Here is a 23,994-nt window from a genome sequence, read left to right on the forward strand (position 1 = left end):
AAAGGGTTCTTTGGCTGCCCCCATATGAGAACCCTTTGAAGAACCCTTTTTTGTTGCAGAGGGTTCTACATGGAACCAAAAATGGTTCTACCTGGAACCAAAAGGGGTTCTCCTATGGGGACAGCCGAAGAACCCTTTTGGAACCCTTTTTTCTAAGGGTGTAGTTCATAATTTTAGCCATAACACTAGTAATATCTTCACAGAGCAAACCAATTTCGAAACCCATTTCACAGATTGCAATTGTAATATAGAGTGTAGATGAAGTATTCTGACCTCAGGGCCTGGCTCTCTGGCAGGGCCGGACTCACTGTCTCCCTCTGAGAAGGACCCAGATTCATCACTGGAGTTGGCCCCGTACGAACGTTCACACTTGATCTTGGCACGGCCCTGAGAGAAGATGGCTTCCCCCACCACCATCCCACCGTGCTCCCTCTGCTCCCCCACCAGACAGCGAGCCAGGCCAGAGCCCGACACAGAGCATGGGGAGGAGGAGAACTCAAACTGGGGCAAGTTGGAGGGCGAGTCCCCGCTGCCCACGTCCTCCAGGTAGGAGAAAGATGAGCAGGAGCTGGAGGTGCGTGTGCGGGGCTCGCATGGAGGGGAGCGGGGGGAAATCTTTATGGGCAGAGGACAGCTGGTGGTGGGTTGCCCTCGGCAGGCCACGGTCGGCAGGGGGTCCTGGAGGGCCGTGGTGAGGGTGGTAGAGGAGGTGGAGGAGGATAGGGGAGAGTAAGGCTGGCGGCAGGGGAAGGACTGACTAACACCTGTCCACAGGGATTTTGATGTGATCTCCAACAGATCTTTTTCCAGAGACTTCCGGTCGCAGTAGGATTGAGACGGTGTTCCCAGGCGGTCGCACACTCCGGAGGAGAAGATGACGCTGCTACGGCGATCCAACTCTACTTCCTGTTTGCTGAGTCCGTCTGAGGGCATAGGTTGCATGGTCACGCCATCCACAGACGAATGCACTGTCCCTGCAGACACAGCCCTGAGGTCCCTTCCACCCTCACCTTGAAATGCCCCCCTGTTCCTGTCCCTATCCCTGTTATGGGCTAATGAGAGTTCGTTGTTCAGTAGCTGCTGGGTGAGAGGAGTGGTAGGTAGAGTGCTGTCTGGGTTACTGAGATCCAGGAGGCCCCTCTGGAGGTAAGAGCTCAGGCAGGATGGTGAGCCTCTGCTGGGGGGACGCTCTGAGGGCTCCGGCCCCATCTCCATCTCCAGGACATCCTGGCTATCCTCTGACAGTCCTGGGGGACTCCCCTCTCCCTCGCCCCAGGGGTGGGGTTCCTCTTTGATTCTGGAGGGGGAGAGGGGGTGAGGTTGTCCCCCTTGACGGGTGCTGCTGGTCTCTGAGAGAGGGCCTGGGGAGGTTGAGGTATGGCAGTGTGACGAGGCGGCTGAGGTGACGCTGTCATCGTCGTCATTCTCTTCGCTGTGCTTGGCGTAGGCCCGCTGGTACTTCCTATATTTGGGGCATCGTGGGAGGTCAGAGGTCAGGCTGCTGGTGAGGGACGAGAGGGTTGAGTGATTGGGCCGCCGCCTCGTCGCTGATGATGACATCACCCTGAGCTTCTCCGACGATGCAGAACCACCACTACCGTCCATCTCTGTGATGAGGTCATCAGTGTGCGCCGACGGTGGCAACTCCTTGCGGCAGAGAAGGCCATTGTTGTGATCAGCGGTGTCGCTGTGCAGCTGAGCCTGCAGAAAGCGGAAGCAGGAGTCCTCTAGGTTGTGAACGCCTAGGAAGTCAGCACAGCGGATCACCTCATGGATGTTCTCTTTGCTCAGAACCAGCTTGGCTGTGTAGGCAAACTGTAGCAGCGGGGCAAACCCCCTGGCTGTGACCTGGTTAGGGGAGGAGAGGAGGAAACGCAGTGTTAACATCTGTTGTGTTGTTATTGGTCCTGGGGATTTTGTGTGGGGAGAAAGCTGCTGCTTACACTGCTTGCACACAGGCAAACAAACCCTGCAGTGTGGACTACCCATTCATGTTTTTATTTAGACATTTTTACGAGAGAGAGAGAGAGAGAGAGAACATCATTACAACACTGTATATAGACATAGTATGACATTTGAAAAGTCTTTATTATTTTGGATCTTCTGTGAGTGTAATGTTTCACTTTTATTTATTATCTACTTCACTTGCTTTGGCAATGTTAACATATGTTTCCCACACCAATAAAGCCCTTGAATTGAATTGAGAGAGAGAGAGAGGGAGAGAGAGAGAGAGAGAGAGAGAGAGAGGGAAAGAGCTAGGGAGAGAGAGAGAACAAACTAAATGGAGCACATCACCTCCACACCTCCCCACTACACCATCATCACAAAAAAATCCTGGGGGCTAGTCCGTGTCTGAAGGTGAAAGTCACCCAACCTTAAAATATGTCTCTCCCTCCCTTGTCGTCTTCTCCCCCTTCAGCTCGCCATCTCTCCCCTCCACTTTAGCACCTCCTAGCACCTTCCTCTTCCCCTCTTTTCCCCCTTCTAGCTCCCCCTATCTTCTCCTGTCCCTCATCATCTCTTGTTCTCTCTCATAGTAGCTGATAGCCAGCAGGCCTGGTGTGTGTGTGTGCATGCAGCGTGTGCGTACCTGAACATGTGTGTGAGTCTGAGTGTGCCTGTGTGTGTGTGTGCCTGTTTATGTGTGTGCCTGTGTATGTGCGTGGGGGGGGGGGTGTAGTAGAGTGCTGAGTGCTCTGAGGCTCTGTTTTCAGCTAGCGTCAGCAGCTGCCTCCTATGCCTACATAAGAATGTCTTTATGAACACACAGAAGCATGTCTTTATGAACACACAGAAGCATGTCTTTATGAACACACAGAAGCATGTCTTTATGAACACACAGAAGCATGTCTTTATGAGCACACAGAAGCATGTCTTTATGAACACACAGAAACATGTCTTTATGAACACACAGAAGCATGTCTTTATGAACACACAGAAACATGTCTTTATGAACACACAGAAACATGTCTTTATGAACACACAGAAGCATGTCTTTATGAACACACAGAAGCATGTCTTTATGAACACACAGAAACATGTCTTTATGAACACACAGAAGCATGTCTTTATGAACACACAGAAACATGTCTTTATGAACACACAGAAGCCAGACGAGCCTCCATTAATGTTACTACCATCCTTCCTAATAAAGGCAGGGAAAGAAAGAGGGAAAACATAATGAGAGACAATGGAGAGAGAGAGAGAGAGGAAGAGATAGAGAGAGACACTACAAAGCAAAAAGGATGCAAGCGAAAGGATGGATAGAGAGAAAATGAGTGTGAGTGAGAAAAATAGAAAATTCACACTACAAAGGATAAAGGAGGCGAGAGAGGGAGAGGGAGAGAGAGGATGTCTGGCAAGAAAGAGAAGAGAGAGATGTGGAAAATAAGCCATTCAGTCGCTTGAGCAAACGCTGTCTGACCGACCTCGCGGTTGTCCATAACGAACCAAAGTATATATCAATTATCTCCAATAATAATAGTCCAATAATTGCACTATTTTACAACCTGCAGTGAAACCTGTGCAGAAGTTCGGGATATGGTATGGGGTATGCAAGTACAAAGTGTGCATGCGCAAAACCACAAGTGGGCAGTTGATAACAATCCCTAACTCAATCTTCCTGGGCCCGTACAACGGGAAGATCTCCTACCCTAGACAGACACCTCCATGTTACATCTCCCAGAGGCTGGACCACCAGGTCAGTGCCCAGAAGTGTTGGAGACGTGGAGACCCTGAGTCTCCAAGCAAGTGCACCCTGTGTGCAAAAGAGGCACACGACTTCTTCAAGTGTCCCCCAGTCTTATGTCTACAAAGCGAGGGCTTCAAATCAAATCAAATGTTATTGGTCACATACACACAGCAGATGTTATTGCAAGTGTAGCGAAATGCTTGTGCTTCTAGTTCCGACAGTGCAGTAAAATCATCAATCTAACAATTCCACAACTACCTAATACATACAAATCTAAGTAAAGGGATGGAATAAGAATATGTACATTTAAATATATGGATGAGCAATGACAGAGCGGCATAGGCAAGATGCAATAGATGGTATAAAATACAGTATATATATATATATGGGATTAGTAATGCAAGATATGTAAACATCATTATTAAAGTGGCATTAATAAAGTGACTAGTGATCTATTTGTTAAGAGTGGCCAATTATTTCAAGTCTGTATGTAGGCAGCAGCCTCTCTGTGTTAGTGATGGCTGCTTTGATCAGTCTGATGGCCTTGAGATAGAAGCTATTTTTCAGTCTCTCGGTCCCAGCTTTGACGCACCTGTACTGACCTGGCCTTCTGGACGGTAGCGGGGTGAACAGGCAGTGGCTCAGGTGGTTGTTTTTGGCCTTCCTGTAACATCGGGTGTTGTAGTTGTCCTGGAGGGCAAGTAGTTTGCCTGCGGTGATGCGTTGTGCAGACTGCACCACCCTCTGGAGAGCCCTGCGGTTGTAGGCGGTGCAGTTGCCGTACCAGGCGGTGATACAGCCCGACAGGATGCCCTGGATTGTGCATCTGTAAAAGTTTGTGAGGGTTTTAGGTGACGAGACAAATTTCTGTTGCGCCTTCTTCACCACACTGCCTGTGTGGGTGGATCATTTCAGTTTGTCCTAGGAATTTAAAACTTTCCACCTTCTCCACTGCTGTCCCGTCGATGTGGATAGCGGGGTGCTTCCTCTGCTGTTTCCTGAAGTCCACGATCATGATCATCTCCTTTGTTTTGTTGACTTTGTGTGAGAGGTTGTTTTCCTGACACCACACTCCGAGTGCCCTCACCTCCTCCCTATAGGCTGTCTCGTCATTGTTGGTGATCAAGCCTACTACTGTTGTGTCATCTGCAAACTTGATGATCGAGTTGGAGGCGTGCATGGCCATGCAGTCATGGGTGAACAGGGAGTACAGGAAGGGGCTGAGCACGCACCCTTGTGGGGCCCCAGTTTTGAGGATCAGCGAAGTGGAGATGTTGTTTCTTACCTTCACCACCTGGGGGCGGCCCGTCAGGAAGTCCAGGACCCAATCGCACAGGGCAGGGTTGAGACCCAGGGCCTCAAGCTTAATGATAAGCTTGGAGGGTACTATGGTGTTGAATGCTGAGCTGTAGTCAATTAACAGCTTTCTTACATAGGTATTCCTATCCAGATGGGATAGGGCAGTGTGCAGTGTGATGGCGATTGAATCGTCTGTGGACCTATTGGGGCAATATGCATATTGCAGTGGCTCTAGAGTGACAGGTAAGGTGGAGGTGATATGATCCTTGACTAGTCTCTAAGCGCTTTATGATGACAGAAGTGAGTGCTACGGGGCGATAGTCATTCATTTCAGTTATCTTTGGAACAATGGTGGCCATCTTGAAGCATGTGGGGACAGCAGACTGGGATAGGGAGAGATTGAATATGTCCGTAAACACACCAGCCAGCTGGTCTGCACATGGTCTAAGGACGCGGCTAGGGATGCCGTCTAGGCCGGCAGCCTTGTGAGGATTAACACGTTTAAATGTCTTACTCACGTCGGCCATGGAGAAGGAGAACCCACAGTCCTTGGTAGCGGGCCGCGTCAGTGGCACTGTGTTATCCTCTAAGCGGGCAAAGAAGGTGTTTAGTTTGTATGGAAGCAAGACGTTGGTGTCCGTGACGTGGCTGGTTTTCTTTTTGTAGTCCATGATTGTCTGTAGACCCTGGCAGATACGTCTCGTGTCTGAGCCATTGAATTGCGACTCCACTTTGTCCCTATACTGACATTTTGCTTATTTGATTGCCTTGCGGAGGGAATAACTACACTGTTTGTATTCGGCCATATTCCCGGTCATCTTTCCATGGTTAAATTCGGTAGTTCGCGCTTTCAGTTTTGTGTGAATTCCGCCATCTATCCACAGTTTCTGGTTAGGGTAGGTTTTAATAGTCACAGTGGGTACAACAACTGCTATGCACTTCCTTATAAACTCACTCACCGAATCTATAAATCTATTTACATATCCCAGTCCGCGTGATTAAAAAAACCTTGAAGCGTGGATTCCGATTGGTCAGACCAGCATCGAATGATCCTTGTCATGGGTACATCCTGTTTGAGTTTCTGCCTATAGGAGGGGAGAAACAAAATGGAGTCGTGGTCAGATTTGCCGAACAGAGGGCGGAGCAGGACCTTGTATGCATTGCGGAAGCTAGAGTAGCAGTGATCCAGTGTTTTGCCAGCCCAGGTACTACAATCAATATGCTGATAGAATTTATGTAGCCTTGTACTCAAATTTGCTTTGTTAAAATCCCCAGCTACAATAAATGCAGCCTCAGGAGATATGGTTTCCAGTTTGCATAGAGTCCAGTGGAGTTCCATGAGGTCCGTTGTGGTATCGGCTTGAGGGGGGATATACAGGGTTGTGACAATAACCGACGAGAATTCTCTTGGGAGATAATACAGTCGGCATTTGATTGTAAGGAATTCTAGGTCAGGTGAACAGAAGGACTTGAGTTCCTGTATGCTATTACAATTACACAATGAGTCGTTACACATACACCCCTGCCCTTGTTCTTCCCGGAGAGATGTTTATTCCTGTCGGCGCAATGCACAAAGAATCCCGGTGGCTGTACTGACTCTGACAGCATGTCCCCCAGAGAGCCATGTTTCTGTGAAACAGAGTATGTTACAATCCCGGATGTCTCTCTGGAAAGCAACCCTTGCGCCAAATTTCATTAACCTTGTTATCTAGAGACTGGACATTAGCGAGTAATATACTCGGAAGCGGTGGGCGGGTGCGCCAGAAGGCTGCTCCGTCTACCTCTTCTGTGGCAACATTGTTTTGGGTCAGCCTCTGCAATCAGTTTGAATGCCTTGGGTTGTTCGAACAAAGGATCCACTTCGGGAAAGTCATATTTCTGGTCGTAGTGCTGGTAAGTTGACGTCGCTCTGATATCCAATAGTTCTTCCCGGCTGTATGTAATAACACTTAAGATTTTCTGGGCTAACAATGTAAGAAATAATACATAAAAAAACAAAATACTGCGTAGTTTCCTAAGGACTAGAAGTGAGGCGACCCTCTCTGTCGGCGCCATCTTGCCATTGTCCCCAACAGAGCGCGAGTCCACACGCAGCTTAGAGGCAGATGCTAGTGAATGAGAGAGAAGCAGAGGGAGCTGAATCCAAAAGTTAGGGCGACCAGATCTCAGAGGTGTAGGTGTAGAGGGAGCTGAAAGTGTAAACGAGAGTATCCAATCCCCAAGTCCAGCCGCAGTGAGAGTGAGGAAGAAGAGTCCTTTGAGGAGACGAGCGAGTCAGACTTTAGTATTAATTCCCGACCACCGAAAGAGAGAGATGACAATGACTCCCGTCCCCCCCTGCCCACATTCTCTTTGCTCCCTTCCCCGCCAGAGTTAGTTCCCCCCACCACTCAAGCAGGTGGATTGAAACCCCATTCACACTATCCAATCCAAAGAAAATTTTAAAATAAAGATGAGAAACCAAGTTCTCAGTAGAAGGTAAGCAAATAATCTAAAAGAATAACAGACTTTGCAGCCATCGATTATTTAATATTGGACTGCAACTTTAGAGGAATGAAAATAAGAGCGATAAATGTATACACAGCATCTGATGCAAATAAGAAAAATATATTATTTATGAAACTAGGGGCTATTTATGTGCGAGATATTCAGTAATTATATGTAGGGATTTGAATACTCTGACAGAACCTAATGATCGGGTATCTCAGACAATTTCAGACATTTAAATATTAACTGGAACAGTCTTTTAAACAAAACTATTTATAAAGTGATTTCTGGTTATTTATATAGTGGTGAAGTGGCATACCGCAACCTACCCCTGCAAAAACAAAATAATTAATTAACAATTCTACTCTGTGCACAACTGCAAAACATTTCAGAGATACTGCCTGGGTGATTTCAGTATGACAGATGGTTATCAATATTAGTTATTTATTGTGTAGGCTACTAAATGGTTTTATTTAACCTTTGTTTTATTTTATTTCTTTAACCTTTATTCAACTAGGCAAGCCAGTTAAGAACAAATTCTTATTTACAATGACGGCCTACCAAAAGGCAAAAGGCCTCCTGCGGGGACGGGGGCCTGGGATTAAAAAAATTTATATAAATAAAATACAATATAAATATAGGACAAAACACACATCACAAAAGAGAGACAACACAACACTACATAAGAGAGACCTAAGACAACAACATAGCAGGGCAGCAACACGTGACAACACAGCATGGTAGCAACATAACAACAACATGGTAGCAGCACAAAACACGGTACAAACTTTATTGGGCACAGACAACAGCACAAAGGGCAAGAAGGTAGAGACAACAATACATCATGCAAAGCAGCCACACCTGTCAGTAAGAGTGTCCATGATTGAGTCTTTGAATAAAGAGATTGAGATAAAACTGTCCAGTTTGAGTGTTTGCTTCAGCTCATTCCAGTCGCTAGCTGCAGTGAACTGAAAAGAGGAGCGAACCAGTGATGTCTGTGCTTTGGGAACCTTTTACAGAATGTGTCTGGCAGAACGGGTGTTGTATGTGGATGATGAGGGCTGCAGTAAATATCTCAGATAGGTGGGAGTGAGGCCTAAGAGGGTTTTATAAATAAGCATCAACCAGTGGGTCTTGCGACAGGTATAAAGATGACCAGTTTACAGAGGAGTATAGAGTGCAGTGTTATGTCCTTTAAGGAGCATTGGTGGCAAATCTGACGGCTGAATGTTAAAGAACATCTAGCTGCTCGAGAGCACCCTTACCTGCCGATCTATAAATGATGTCTCCGTAATCTAGCATGGGTAGGATGGTCATCTGAATTTGGGTAAGTTTGGCCACTGGGGTGAAAGAGAAGCAATTACTATAGAGGGAACCAAGTCTAGATTTAACTTTAGCCTGCAGCTTTGATATGTGCTGAGAGAAGGACAGTGCACCATCTAGCCACACTCCCAAGTACTTGTATGAGGTGACTACCTCAAGCTCTAAACCCTCAGAGGTAGTAATAACACCTGTGGGAAGAGGGGCATTCTTCTTACTAAACCACACAACCTTTGTTTTGGAGATGTTCAGAACAAGGTTAAGGGTATAGAAAGCTTGCTGGACACTAGGAAGCTTTGTTGTAGAGCATTTAACACAAAATCCAGGGAGGGGCCAGGTGAGTATAAGACTGTATCATCTGCATATAAATGGATGAGAGAGCTTCCTACTGCCTGAACGAGGGTTGTTGATGTAAATTGAGAAGAGCGTGGGGCCTAGGATTGAGCCTTGGGGTACTCCCTTGGTGACAGGCAGTGGCTGAGACAGCAGAATTTCTGACTTTATACACTGCACTAGTTAGCAAACCAGCCCAAAGACCCCTCAGAGACACCAATACTCCTTAGCCGGCCCACAAGAATGGAATGATCTACTGTATCAAAATCTTTGGCCAAGTCGATAAAAATAGCAGCACAATATTGCTTAGAATCAAGGGCAATGGTGACATCTTTGAGGACCTTTAAGGTTGCAGTGACACATCCATAACCTGATTGCATACCCGAGAGAATTGCATACCCGAGAGAATACTATAGACATCAAAAAAGCCAGTCAGTTGATTATTGACAAGTTTTCCAACAGTTTTGATAAACAGGGCAAAATAGAAATAGGCCTATAACAGTTAGAATCAGCTTGATCTCCCCTTTAAATAAAGGACCAACCGTGGCTGCCTTCCAAGCAATGGGAACCTCCCCAGAAAGGAGAGACAGGTTAAAAAGGTTGGAGATAGGATTGGCGATGATAGGGGCAGTAACCTTAAAGAAGAAAGGGTCTAAACCATCTGACCCAGATGTTTTTTTGGGGTCAAGTTTAAGGAGCTCCTTTAGCACATTGGACTCAGTGACTGCCTGCAGGGAAAAACTTTGTAGCGGGGCAGGGGAAAAAGAGGGAGAACCGTCGGGGATAGTCGCATTAGAAGGGGTGGGAGATGAGGAAATGTTGGATGGGCAAGGAGGCATGGCTGAGTTAAATAGGAATCCTGACGAAGTGGTAATTAAAGAGCTTAGCCATGTGCTTATTGTCAGTACCAACCACATCATCAACATTAAGGGACATGGGCAGCTGTGAGGAGGAAATGCAATTCTTGGACCAAATGCAATTCTTGAGGTGGAGTAACTCCGCTGTAACGAGTGCACTGAGAGTCAGGAAGCAAGTTCAGGGAGTGAGTGTTTTAATAAATAAAATAAACACGAAACACAAACAACGCACCAACATGAAAACAGAGTCAATAACACCTGAGGAAAGAACCAAGGGGAGTGACAGATATAGGGAAGATAATCAAGGAGGTGATGGAGTCCAGGTGAGTGTCATGAGCTGCAGGTGCGCAAGACGATGGTGACAGGTGTGTGAGATAATCAACAGCCTGATGACCTAGAGGCCGGAGAGGAAGTATACGTGACAGTACCCCCTCCAACGTGTGGCTCCAGCCGCAGGACGCCATCAAAGGGGACGAACACGGGGATCAGGAGCGGACCGGTCACCTCTGCTGATGCGCGAAAAACTGTTGAGTCAACTGGGGCGTGGGAACCTGACAGATCGGTTGAGGCAGGGGAGCCTGGCAATCCGGCTGAGACATGAGAATCTGACGAGCCAGTGGAAGCAGGGGAGCCTGGCGATCCGGCGGAGGCATGAAATCCTGACGAGCCGGCTGAGGCAGGGGAGCCTGGCGATCTGGTTAAGGCATGTCAGCCCGACGAGCTGGCTGAGGCATGGGAGCCGGCCGATCCTGCTGAGGCATGAAAGCCCGACGAGCCGGCTGAGGCAGGGGAGCCTAGTGATCCGGCTGAGGCATGAGAGCCTGACGAGCCGGCTGAGGCAGGGGAGCCTAGCGATCCGGCTGAGGCATGAGAGCCTGACGAGCCGGCTGAGGCAGGGAAACCTGGCGATCTGGTTGAGGCATGAGAGCCTGTAGCAGTTCCCGGATGTCATTACTCTGACACAAAAAATACAATTAAAAGCATCCCTGATGCTTCCCTTAGGTGAGCTGTTATTCTGTAACGAGTGCGCTGAGAGTCAGGAAGCAAGTTCAGGGAATGAGTGTTTTAATAAACACAAGAAACAATGAACACGAAACACAAACAACGCACCGACATGAAAACAGAGTCAAGAACACCTGAGGAAAGAGCCAAGGGGCACGACAGATATAGGGAAGATAATCAAAGAGGTGATGGAGTCCAGGTAAGTGTCATGAGGCGCAGGTGTGCGAGACGATGGTGACAGGTGTGCAGGATAATCAGCAGCCTGATGACCTAGAGGCCTGGAGAGGGAGTATACCTGACATCTGCAAGATCACCGGTCAAACCAGGGGCTGAACCTGTTTTTAATTCAAATTTTCTTTATGGGGGCGTGTCTGTGAACAATACCACTGAAAAAAATCAAAAAAGAAGGTCCAAGCGTCTTCGACAGAGGGGATCAAGCTGATTCTATACCATTTTACAGAGGCCAGATCATGAAGGAAGGCTTGCTCATTAAAGTTTTTTAGTAAGCGTCTATGACAAATCAGGACAGGTCGTTTCACTGAGCAGCCATTACAAACACAGGCTCTAAAACCGTGATCACTAAGGTCATTACAGAAAACACCAGACTGATACCTATCAGGATTATTTGTGAGGATAACTTCGAGGAGAGTAGCCTTTTCTGGGTGTTTGGAGTCAAACCTTGTGGGATTGGTAATAATCTAAGAAAGATTTAGGGAGTCCCATTGCTTCAGGACTTGGTCAGGTGGTTTAAGCATGTCCCAATTTAGGTCACCAAGCAGGACAAATTCAGACTTAGTGTAAGGGGCCAGGAGTGAGCTTAGGGCAGGTAGGGTACAGGCCGGTGCTGATGGAGGACGATAGCACCCAACAACAGTCAACAAAGAGCTATTTAAAAGTTTAATGCATAAAACCAGCAAATCAAATTGTTTGGGGACAGACTTGGTGGAGACAATCGAGCACTGAAGGTGATCCTTGGTAAAGATTGCCACTCCCCCACCTTTGGAAGATCTGTCTTGCCGAAAAAGGTTATAACCAGAAAGGTTAACATCAGTATTCAAAACACTCTTCCTTAACCACGTCTCAGTAATGACCAACATATCTGGATTGGAGCTGTGAACACACACTTTCAATTGATCCATTTTAGGTAACGTGCAGAAAACCCAGGCTTTTATGAGAGCAGAAATCAGTGAAGCAGATATCAGAGCACAAGTCAGAATTGGGGCTAGCAACAGTAGATGTACATGCACATTTCCAGATATCATCAACAGTAATACAATCAAGGCACGGCAGAGGACAGGGATAGATCTGCAGTGCTGATTTATGACATCTGAATGTGCGTCAGATGGCAACAAGATCATATTGTACAGCAATTTCATCAGGTAACATGAATACAAAGACGGCGAGAGGTGGTTGGAATAGAATGGGAGGCCAATTAGGCAGGTCAGTTTAGAACAATGAGTGCCAGAGTTAGGAATTGTGTGTGTTGCGTGTTTGTGTGTTGCGTGTGTGCACATGTTCATTTGCGTGTGTGCATATATGGACCTGTGTGCCCAAATTTTAGGCAGGGTAGCCTAGTGGTTAGAGCGTTGGGCTAGTAACCGAAAGGTTGTAAGTTCAAATCCCCGAGCTGACAAGGTACAAATCTGTCGTTCTGCCCCTGAACAAGGCAGTTAACCCACTGTTCCTAGGCCATCATTGAAAATAAAAATGTGTTCTTAACTGACTTGCCTAGTTAAATAAAATTGTATGGCTTAATTTGACCTTTTTCTTTTGAATAAAATGACCAGTGCGTGCATGCTGCAGTAAAGTGGAGTTGTTTTGTCAAAAGTGAATTATGTCCTATGCCTAATTGTCACGATGAAGAGAATTTAGAAAACCTTTTAGTGAAATACTACAGAAGTAAAGAAATATGGGATCTGATGAGAATTATCGGGTTTGATGTATGTATAAATCCCAAGTCAAGGTGTCTTCAATATTTGCATGGATTACTTTACTAAAGAAGTATGGTGGACAATATTATGCATTGACATTACTAAACAAATATTGTGGACAATAATATGCATTATGAACAGTAAAATGTGGAAGACAAGATGTCTATAAAACTATAAAACAACATTATTGTTCAAACACTATTTATTTTACAAACCAAAATTAAATTAAAAACAAGAAGAACCTCTGTGGAAACTATTACATCTGTAAACCATGCTATGTAATTCTGAACTTAAATGTATTGATGTGAAAGTTGATTTATATTAATGTGAATTATTTATGATTGTAAAATGTGGAAAATTTCAATAAAGATATATATTTTTGAAACAAACAACAACTGAAATAAGCCATGCTTTCTAGTCCTTAGAGGATGGATTTTGACATGTGAAGTGATTCAGGCGTTGATAGTGATTACTATATGAGGTAGAGTCAAAGAGATCATCAAATTGACAGATCTAGGACATTATATGCTAATAGCAGCCACTGGGATGTGGGCCGGGGCTGTTCCGCCCGCGATTAGATATAGCGGCGGAAACGGCAGAAAGATAACGTATTACTGATTCTGAAAATTCACACAGGGTTTTCAGGAATCCTTCCAACACTAGGTAAACAAGCTATTGGAACGCTTCAGTGTGACACCTGAGCAAGCTACCCGTTCGCCTCCCTGTCTCTATCTCACTCTCTCTTTCTCTCTGCCTCACACAGACACAAAAGATCATGAATTTTGAGTACTCAATAAGTCTAGATTCTCTCTCTCTCTCTCTCTCTCTCTCTCTCTCTCTCTCTGTCTCTCGCTTTGACTGACACGTCCTTTTTACCACTCTATTGCAGGTATCTGAATGTAATGGAAGGGCTGTGTAATAATACATTGTAACAGTATAAAACGGCCACGCCCAGGGGTGCATAAAGACTTTCATGTCAAGTTATTAGCGCTTTCTAAGGGCTGTTACCCACCTTGTCAGACAGGCTGATGATTGGTTCCTGCTCGGGGTGTGTGTGTCCCAGCAGCACCTGTAGGAAGTATCTGCTGCTGGCTGCCAGGACGGCCCTGTGGGCCCTGATCTCCGTCCCCTCCACCACCACCGTCACATCACACAGAATGTCCTGCCGCCGCTGGTCCTCCAGACTCAGCAGCACGTTGGCACAGTGCACCGTCGACTCATACACGTACATGGGAGCATCCCCGGACCTGACGTGGGCATGAGCCCCCTCATCCGCAGACATCCTGCTCACGTCCTGCAGAGAACACAACACACAGACAAGATGTTTGTTGGATACACAGTCAATGGACCCAAAGGATGCAAAGGACCTCATTTCTCGGAGGTTTCTTTTTTTCTTTCTTTCTTTTACAAATATGGAGAAAAGAAAACGCTGTCTCTCTCCTCCATACACGTACAAACGTGCCCACGTGCATGTACGCACAAGCGCACACACTTGTATTCTGTTCAGGTGTTCAGTTAGACAGGGGACATACCACAGTAATGACATACCACAAATATGTTTTTATCACCTCTTCGCCACTAGCTTCAACAGAGAATCCTGGATTCAACACCTCTGCAAGACAAACCTGACATACATCCCGTGATTATTTCCTAATAGGATACACATGTAGTCTCTGGACTAGTCTCTCTTGACCCACATTCATAGCTCAGACGTTCATGGCGATTTGAGATTACTAGCCTACAGCACAAACAGCATTATCTTGTTGTGCTGATACCTAGGAAAGGACAACGATGACATTAGTTAAGGGCTCTAGCGCGCTACAGTCAACAACGATTTAGTGTTAATTGTAAAAAAAATTCATTAAAAAAAAGAGAATGTAAAGCACATTGGAAATCATATGATGTGACAATAAAAGCATCGGAAATAAATACGTTATGTGCAGGAAGTCTAAGGTAGCGTCACTCAATATGGTTCCACATTGATTCAAAGTGGTTCAATGCGGAGGCATTTTTCATTGTGCTCATCTCAACACTGGAGCACTTAAAGCTCCTGCAGCCCTACAGACAGCTGAGGCTGCAGTCTGTCTATTTGAGCCCAGGAGTGTGTGGTGTGTGTGTGTGTGTGTGTGTGTGTGTGTGTGTGTGTGTGTGTGTGTGTGTGTGTGTGTGTGTGTGTGGACTCATCATGCTTGGAGGGGTTTCTTTCTGCTGAGTCACGGTGTTTTAATGTGCAGAGCCTGGAACCAGGGGCCTGCTGCAGAGGAACAGACTCCAGGGGGGAATCTTCTCAGAATTCTATATCGTCTACTATTTGCCCTCAGGTTACCTTTATGACTAGGGGAGAAATGGCTCAGAGTAGCATCATAACATTCCCTTTCTTTGTAGCTCAATAAATAAACGGTGATGCTTGCAAATACTATTAATAAGGCACCTTGGTGTCCCTCTCCTCATAATATTTTAGTTATTATAGAATATAAATTTCAGCATTGATATTTTCCCCTTTGTCAAAATACTGTTTTTTTCTAGAGCAGTGTTGACTAGTACTATTACAGTAATACGCGTGATGCCATTAATTGTTCTTGATTGAACAGAATCAGCCGTTGATTGAACAGATTCATTGCCCTAGTCCATAGATTATTTCATTAGTAGTCTCTGTGAGCTAAGCAGGCCAGCAGTAGAACAGAACAATTGTCTCTTTAACGGTTTGATCAACGTGGAGGACGAAACGTTCGGACAAAGCAACAAATCAGCCACAGACAAAGAGCTTGTTCCCTTTCCATGGCCTAATCTTCCACACCTTCCATCTCTCTCTGCTCACCTACAGGACAACCACAACCTTCCCTCATTATCTTTAATACACCGATATGTCAATGGAAATGAGCCGTAACTTCAAACCAGTGTCAATACCCTCCAATACCTTGCGAATTAGACTAGCAACCACATGACATACCTTTGTAAATTAGACTAGCTATCATTCTTATGTTTGACACTTGATCTTCAAAGTCGAATTCATTAACTCACCACAAACACCAGATGAATATTAAAAAACAGTCTGTTTCTGTAAACAAGCCGTTGCAGGCCGTTTCATCATGTTGTCTGTTGTGTGTGGATGACATATTTCTACATCATATTTGTCTGCCAGACAGACAGCTTCTAGACAGACAGGCAGCAAACTGTATAATCATTACTCCAGGCTTCTGGGAGTCCAACTGTTAATACTTGACGAGAGCCAGGGGAGGAGAGCATATCCCCCTGCTCACCCCTCCTTCTCATCCCTTCTCGTTCCACTCTCAGCATGTCACAGTTCTGGGATCATATTGGAGATAATTGAGCTTTGGCTGGTTCAGACTGAGGGTAGAGCTAGTTGGGTGAAATAAACAGGACGTGAATTGAGGTTGGCGGGGTATACACCATATAGAAAGTGCTGTAGGACTGTTTTTCCTTGGTGTGCCTGTAGGTGACTACATTGTCATAGGCTACAGTGTACACGGAGGTTGCGTAGGCAAAATCAGACATCAACTCAGAGATAAATATCAGTTGTCATTTTAGAGTACAACAGACTAACAAAGAGGAAGAGAATTCGTCTTTCAGAATGAAATAATCACTATTATTATGAGCAACGACTCAGTGAGGAACTGTGTGTGTGTGTGTGTGTGTGTGTGTGTGGGCATTACAAAGGCAATAAACAAACACATTAACAAAGGGCACAGTGGGAGGGTCTCCCTACTCCTTTGTAGATGACTTTATGAAGTTGTACAGTATCAGCGACAACAATTAACAATGAAATATTGATCAGCTCCTCTGGGTCTCACTGTCTCTGCCTTCTGTTCAAATGAACAAGCTCAGCACTAGATAGCACAGCTGTGATAGGCACCGACCTAACTTCATTGTTGAAGTATAAAAACATTAGTTACCAAACCCGTTCACAGTGTTGGTTAACTCCTGAGCTTCCTCGGGTGTCCACCGAATTAGGTAAATCCGCTTTTAGTTTTAATGCACCTCACTGCTGGAACGATTTACAAAACTCATTACAATTGGATGTTCTGGTGCCACTTGGGCAAATGAAAGTATTGATTGAGGTCCTAGTAGCTGAGAAATGTAATTGTTTTTCTTATAAAATTGTACATTGTATTGATCGCTGTTTTGTTTCATATCGTATTTTGGATTTTTACGTTACTGTGATCAGGGCACCGTTGTGAATGAGACCCTGATCTCAATGGGTTAGCCTCAGACGCTCAACTCAAAGGAATGCCACATCGATCCACATCATCTTCCACAGTTAGGGTTGTAAAGGGAGGGTTATATTACTGGAAACTTTCTACGTTTACCAGTAAACTACAAGAATTTTGGTATCTTTCAAGGATTTTATGTTTTAAAAAATATATATATTTCACCTTTATTTAACCAGGTAGGCCAGTTGAGAACAAGTTCTCATTTACAACTGCGACCTGGCCAAGATAAAGCAAAGCAGTGTGACACAAACAACAACACAGAGTTACACATAGGATAAACAAAAGTACAGTCAATAACACATTAGAAAAATCTATACACAGTGTGTGCAAATGGAGAAAGGAGGTAAGGCAATAAATAGGGCATAGTAGCGAAGTATTTACAATTTAGCAAATTAACACTGGAGTGATAGATGTGCAGATGATGATGTGCAAGTAGAAATACTGGTGTGCAAAAGAGCAAAACAGTTAATAAAAACAATATGGGGATGAGGTAGGTAGTTGGATGGGCTATTTAAAGATGGGCTATGTACAGTACAGCTGCAGCGATTGGTAAGCTGCTCAGATAGCTGATGCTTAAAGTTAGTGAAGGAGATATAAGTCTCCAACTTCAGCGATTTTTGCAATTCGTTCCAGTCATTGGCAGCAGAGAACTGGAAGGAAAGGCGGCCAAAGAGGTGTTGGCTTCGGGGATGACCAGTGAAATATACCTGCTGGAGTGCGTGCTACGGGTGGGTGTTGTTATGGTGACCAGTGATCTGAGATAAGGCGGAGCTTTACCTAGAAAATAATTATAGATGACCTGGAGTCAGTGGGTCTGGCGACGAATATGTAGGGCCAGCTGACGAGAGCATACAGGTCGCAGTGGTGGGTGGTATAAGGGGCTTTGGTGACAAAACGGATGGCACTGTGATAGACTGCATCCAGTTTGCTGAGTAGAGTGTTGGAGGCTAATTTGTAAATGACATCGCTGAAGTCGAGGATTGGTAGGATAGTCAGTTTTACGAGGGTATGTTTGCGAAATAGGAAGCTGATTCTAGATTTAATTTTGGATTGGAGATGCTTAATATGAGTCTGGAAGGAGAGTTTACAGTCTAACCAGACACCTAGGTATTTGTAGTTGTCCACATATTCTAAGTCAGAACCGTCCAGAGTAGTGATGCTAGTCGGGCGGGCGGGTGCGGGCAGCGATCGGTTGAAGAGCATGCATTTAGTTTTACAAACGTTTAAGAGCAGTTGGAGGCCACGGAAGGAGTGTTGTATGGCACTGAAGCTTGTTTGGAGGTTAGTTAACACAGTGTCCAAAGAAGGGCCAGATGTATACATAATGGTGTCGTCTGCTTAGAGGTGGATCAAGGAATCACCCACAGCAAGAGCGACATCATTGATGTATACAGAGAAAAGAGTCGGCCTGAGAATTGAACCCTGTGTACCCCCATAGAGACTGCCAGAGGTCCGGACAACAAGCCCACCAATTTGACACACTGAACTCTATCTGAGAAGTAGTTGATGAACCAGGCGAGGCAGTCATTTGAGAAACCAAGGCTGTTGAGTCTGCCGACAAGAATACGGTGATTGACAGAGTCGAAAGCCTTGGCCAGGTCGATGAAGACGGCTGCACAGTACTGTTTTTTATCGATGGCGGTTATGATATCGTTTAGTACCTTGAGCATGGCTGAGGTGCACTCGTGACCAGCTCGGAAACCGGGTTGCACAGCGAAGAAGGTACAGTAGGATTCGAAATGGTCAGTGATCTGTTTGTTAACTTGGGTTTCGAAGACTTTAGAAAGACAGGGTAGGATAGACATAGGTCTGTAACAGTTTGGGTCTAGAGTGTCACCCCCTTTGAAGAGGGGGATGACCGCGGCAGCTTTCCAATCTTTAGGAATCTCAGACGATACGAAAGAGAGGTTGAACAGACTAGTAATAGGGGTTGCAACAATGGCGATGGATCATTTTAGAAAGAGAGGGTCCAGATTTTCTAGCCCAGCTGATGTAATCTATCACAAGACATTCAGTGGCCCTTTGGGGTCCTTCAGATTATCACGTGTCTGTAATTATCTCTGGCCCTCTGTGTGGCCTTATCACATTAAATTATTAAATAATAATATTTTTTTGAACAAATTTAATGACAAAGCTGTAAAACATTATCCTAAATATAAACCATAAACTTAGTGAATACCATTGGTATTTAATATGCGTGTTTGAGCATGAAATATCCTTTAAAAAAACGTTTTACACACTTTTATTTATTTTACTATGTCAATATGTATTTGTTGTCAATGTTTTGGCATCAAAATGGTGGGAGTTGTGAAAAAAGTCAGTAGTTGAAAGAGTTGCAAAATAATGCCATTGTTGATGTTTTTTTCATTAATTAGGCTATTTTCTCTTGAACCACATGGTCTATCTACTCGAAACTCATGGACAATATGGACACTGATATAAAAAATGAATACTATATATGAATATATATTTAAAATGTTATTCAAGTATAAATTACCAAAGTTACGATAGATTGCCATAGATTTTCTGTTAATTAGCAAAATTAGTGAAGATTCCAGTAACTTTAGTAAATTACCGGTAGCTTTGCAACACTACCCATAGTACCAAATCAAAATAAGAAAAAAATACAGTTTTTACAGTGCATTTATTTTTTCTAGGATAACTTACAAAACAAAAAAAATTGTATTATCTATTATCCCTGTTTCGACCTGGAGTTTCCACAGGGAATGCACATACACTTTTGAGTAATTTAGTGCAATATTATAACATGGCATTCATAGTTTAAAGTGAGGCTAGCCTATATTCAATCCATCTGCATCTATGAAAACACCCCCACATCTAAGGCTGCCCCCTGAGTGAGAAGGAGGAAGAAAACAACCTTGTGATCGAAAGTAAACCAGCAGGATTATCAGCAACTAGCTGTGAATTATTTAGCACAGAGCACAGAGAGTGGGGCCCCAGTCTTCCTCTGGGCTGCCAGAGAAATATTAATTAACAAACAGTAATAATTCAGGGCTTCCCACTTGAAGGCCGATGTTGGTGGTGATGTACAGTACACTATACACCGCTGACAACTGCTATGCCCTACTTCCCTCCACCCTGTGTTCTTCCTGCCCTGATTATGTCTTATTTTCAACTCACGACAATGTGTGCGCGTATGTGTGTGGTGTGTGTGCGTTGGGAGTGTGTGTGAGAGAGAATAAGAAAAGGAAGGTGATGAAAGTGGGTTTTGTGTGAGGTTGATCTCGACCAAAACACACATAGCCCAGCTCGACGGCAACGTGTGAAATCAATAAAACAATGTCAGACTTCTTTCTTCCAACACATATTCGGGAAGAAAATATAACACATTTGTTTTTATAATTAGTCATCAAAAAAGGCATTAGGTTGGATGAAACATCATAAGACCAGTGATATTGAGAAAGCAAAAGGAGTTGGGCAACAGGGTCCATTACCAGGGGCCTTCCCCTGAGAGCTGCTGGGCCGGAAATGCACCATTCACATCATCATCTGCGTTTAACAAAACCTCTTTGTTCCAGAATCAGGGTTAGGAGATCTCACTTTCAGAAGGTCAGTGAAACCCATGACATACAGTATGTCATCTGAGGTCATACCTAACACTGTTTGTGCAAGTCTCAATCTTCTTTACGGCTATAAGTCACCCAGGCATTGTCAAGTGAAATTGGATTTACTGCAAACGAGCTCCTCACTGGCCCTCCAGACAGGAAAACGGCATATTCAAGGGTTACTCGAGACGCAACTGAAGGGCGAGTCGACCTGTGCACGGCCAGCCTGTTTAATAAAGGGCCTGATTCATTTCAGATGAACTAGGTTAGAGCACACGGCATCTGAAATTCATTCATCATAGAGAGATCCTTCAATATGAGTAGTTCATGATTTAACTACAGAATAGAGAGAAAGAACCAGCGAGAGATGAGGAAAAAGAGGGAGACTGTGTGTGTGTGTGTGTGTGTGTGTGTGTGTGTGTGTGTGTGTGTGTGTGTGTGTGTGTGTGTGTGTGTGTGTGTGTGTGTGTGTGTGTGTGTGTGTGTGTGTGTGTGTGTGTGTGTGTGTGTGTAGTGTGAGTGTGTGTGTGTGGTGTGTGTGTGTGTGTGTGCAGTAGTAGTAGTGGTGTAACTTACAATCTACTCCCCTCTAGACGCTGACATGATACATTGAACATTGGCTCCCATCTCTGGCCATTGACTCTCAATAGTCACTTTCACCTTGCTCGCTACTTCAGCGCACAGACATGCACACGCACACATTTTCTGAGGGAAAGTCATGCACAAACAATGGGTCCACAATGTGGGTCACAAACTTAGTCAGCCCAAGATAGCTGGGTCTCCACTCCACAGCTGTATTCTACTGAAGTTGCACACATTCTTTCTCCTCTAAAAACAACTTCTTTGTAATGTTGCATAGATGGACACTCCATGAAAGGACAAAACACACTCACTAAAGAGTTAACATCCACCTCAACCATGAGTCATGCAGTGCATACCTCAGAAACCTTTACAGAGCAATGGCGTAATGTCTCTCTCTAGTCCATGTCGGGGTCAGTGACTCCAGTTAAATGCACCTTAGGCCTAGTAAACCCTTTCTCTCAGTGGGCCAGAGCAGATATTCCCCATAGGTAACAGCAGAAATGCATGTTGGTGCTGGAGAAAATCAGTCTGTCCATGCTAGCCAGCCAGTCAGTGGGGAGCGCGGTCACGTCGTAGTAGCCTGGAGAGTATTTTGGGCGTGTGGTGGTAACTAAACTAAAGTGAACTAAACGGAGGGAGCAGGAGGAGTGAATCACGACTTCCCACAGCTCAGCGCTTTGTTGGTCGGAGCCCAGCCAGCCCAGGGTGAGTCACCACCACAGCCCAGTTTAGAATGGTAACAAACAGCTTAGAGCTAGCCGAGCGGCCACGTGACAGAAACGTACACTGTTGCTCTGGCCAGGAATAACCCCCAGCAGTCAGTCAGTGTGTGTAGAGAACTAACACGGCCGACCAGCATTCATTCATGGTCAAACATGGACAGGCTGCTGAATGGATGAGTGTGTGTATATATGTGTGTGTTTGTGTGTGTGTGTGTGTGGGAGGTGGGGCTGCGTGGCTGCTTAATGGTTGACAAAAGCCATGTCAGTCCAAACAGACCGTTCTCGGAATGTATCAGTAACCACACAAGGATTTCAGTTGAAAAATTCCACAAACAGAAAAAACATGAAAAACATCTCAGCTTCAACGGTTCCTAAAACATAAAAGTTGCTTAAATGACCAAAGTCATCCAGGAGTGATTGTAAAGGCTTTGTGTGAACCCTAAGAACTACATGTCTCCTCGCGGTCTGTATCAAGGCTGACCCGCTGCCATGTGATACCCCCTGGTGGTAATTTGGCAGCAGCCTCAGCACCCGCCATACCGCCTCTGACCATTAATGACTGGATGGATCCTCAGACACAGAGGCCTGATTAGCAGAAAAAGAGCGAGAAAGCTGGTGCTGGCGGCAAACCAGGAGAACTGTGGCTGATCATGTTTCACCCCAGAGCTGGGTGACGACCTCACAACAGCCGGTGTGTGTGTGTGTGTGTGTGTGTGTGTGGGGGAGAGAAAGATGAGCAAAAGAGAGAGGAGGGTGGGGAAGTGGGGGGGGGGGGATGTAATTTACAAATATGAAAACGTCAAATACCAAATATTTGTCATTTTCCCCCACAAAAATGAAAACGCCATCAGGGGTCCACTCATAACTGCAATGTCCTGTGGTTAACAAGCTCAACACAGTACAGGTCAGGAACAACAGTGACATGCTTTCACAGTTTATCACGCCTCCATTGCATAGCATTCGTTTTCAGATCAAGTGGAAATAGTCTGGGGGAGGAAATGTGGTTTGGAGCTATGACACGGAACGATACCTTAATGTCAATGTGAGGGAGGACCCAGCGAAATATCACAGCAGTGAAAGTCAGGAGGAAATGAATGGCCAAAACTGTGATGGATGTGAGAGAAGGTGTGAGACAAGACCACAGGGTGACTTTCTGTTAAATACATTCTGGTTTTGAGGTACTTTCATAGAGGAAGATGAAAAACAGGGAACTTGACCCTCCGGCACCTCTGAGAGGTCAGACAAGGATGGAGATGGCCAACAGCCACCGTTTCCACTTCCTCTAAAACATACATGGAAAACATAACATCACTCAAACAATCAGCTTTAATCAATAATCAATACATCCCAAAATTGTATCCTTGAAGACTAGTAGTGGCAAAATATCTCTGGGTATTTAATAATTTTGCTTATATGCAATTTATGATAACTGATATTGATGTATGGGGACAAAATCCACATACAAGTAGAAAGAGATTGACTGATAACCACGAGGGTGTGAAACCTCTCTGTTGACAAATGAGTCACAAAGAGAGGAAAATTGTGCCAACCACTTTCATGTGGGATATTTCATTCACTGGCTAACACTAACATCCTCTGCAGCTGAAAAACGAAAGTACATGTGTGGGTCGTTCCACACCTACAGTGTTTCCATAAAGGAAAATCTACCTGTTTAAAAAGCAAGATAATACAGTACACAATGACATGATCTGAACTGTACTCAGAAAGTTTGTTTTTACAGTGCAGCAGATATTCTGTCAGATTCTGGAAATGTATTCTGTAAGGAGCAGATCCTAACTCAGATATTTGTGTCAAATCATGCATTGAGGTCAACAGGACATTCAGGTTCCACATGTGAACTCAAGAGACACTTTAGCCCTAAAAAGAGAAAATGTATTGATGAAATCCGAGCGTAATCCATTGGTGTATTTCATCCAGAAACTGAGTCACTGTGACCTGGTTACTGGATGTC

At 45.0% G+C, this 23,994-nt stretch overlaps 1 protein-coding gene across 2 annotated transcripts in view; it reads right to left on the bottom strand.

Moving 5' to 3' along the window:
• The window catches only part of LOC106610754 (transcription regulator protein BACH2), a 49,289-nt gene that overhangs the window by 8,114 nt on the left and 17,181 nt on the right, over positions 1-23,994 (bottom strand). Inside the window, exons 1-3 of one of the 2 annotated variants that reach the window (XM_014210292.2) lie at positions 21,657-22,163; positions 13,933-14,214; positions 274-1,848 (exon numbers count right to left, since the gene is read on the bottom strand). In XM_014210292.2, coding sequence (XP_014065767.2) covers positions 274-1,848; positions 13,933-14,202 — 1,845 coding nt within the window. In that variant the 5' untranslated portion in view covers positions 14,203-14,214; positions 21,657-22,163. Of the gene's footprint in view, positions 1-273; positions 1,849-13,932; positions 14,215-21,656; positions 22,164-23,994 lie in introns of those variants that run through there. The other variant, XM_014210291.2, reaches the window with a different exon arrangement.

Source organism: Salmo salar, chromosome ssa09 (assembly GCF_905237065.1).
Source record: "Salmo salar chromosome ssa09, Ssal_v3.1, whole genome shotgun sequence".
In the NCBI taxonomy this organism is placed as follows: Eukaryota; Metazoa; Chordata; class Actinopteri; order Salmoniformes; family Salmonidae; genus Salmo; species Salmo salar.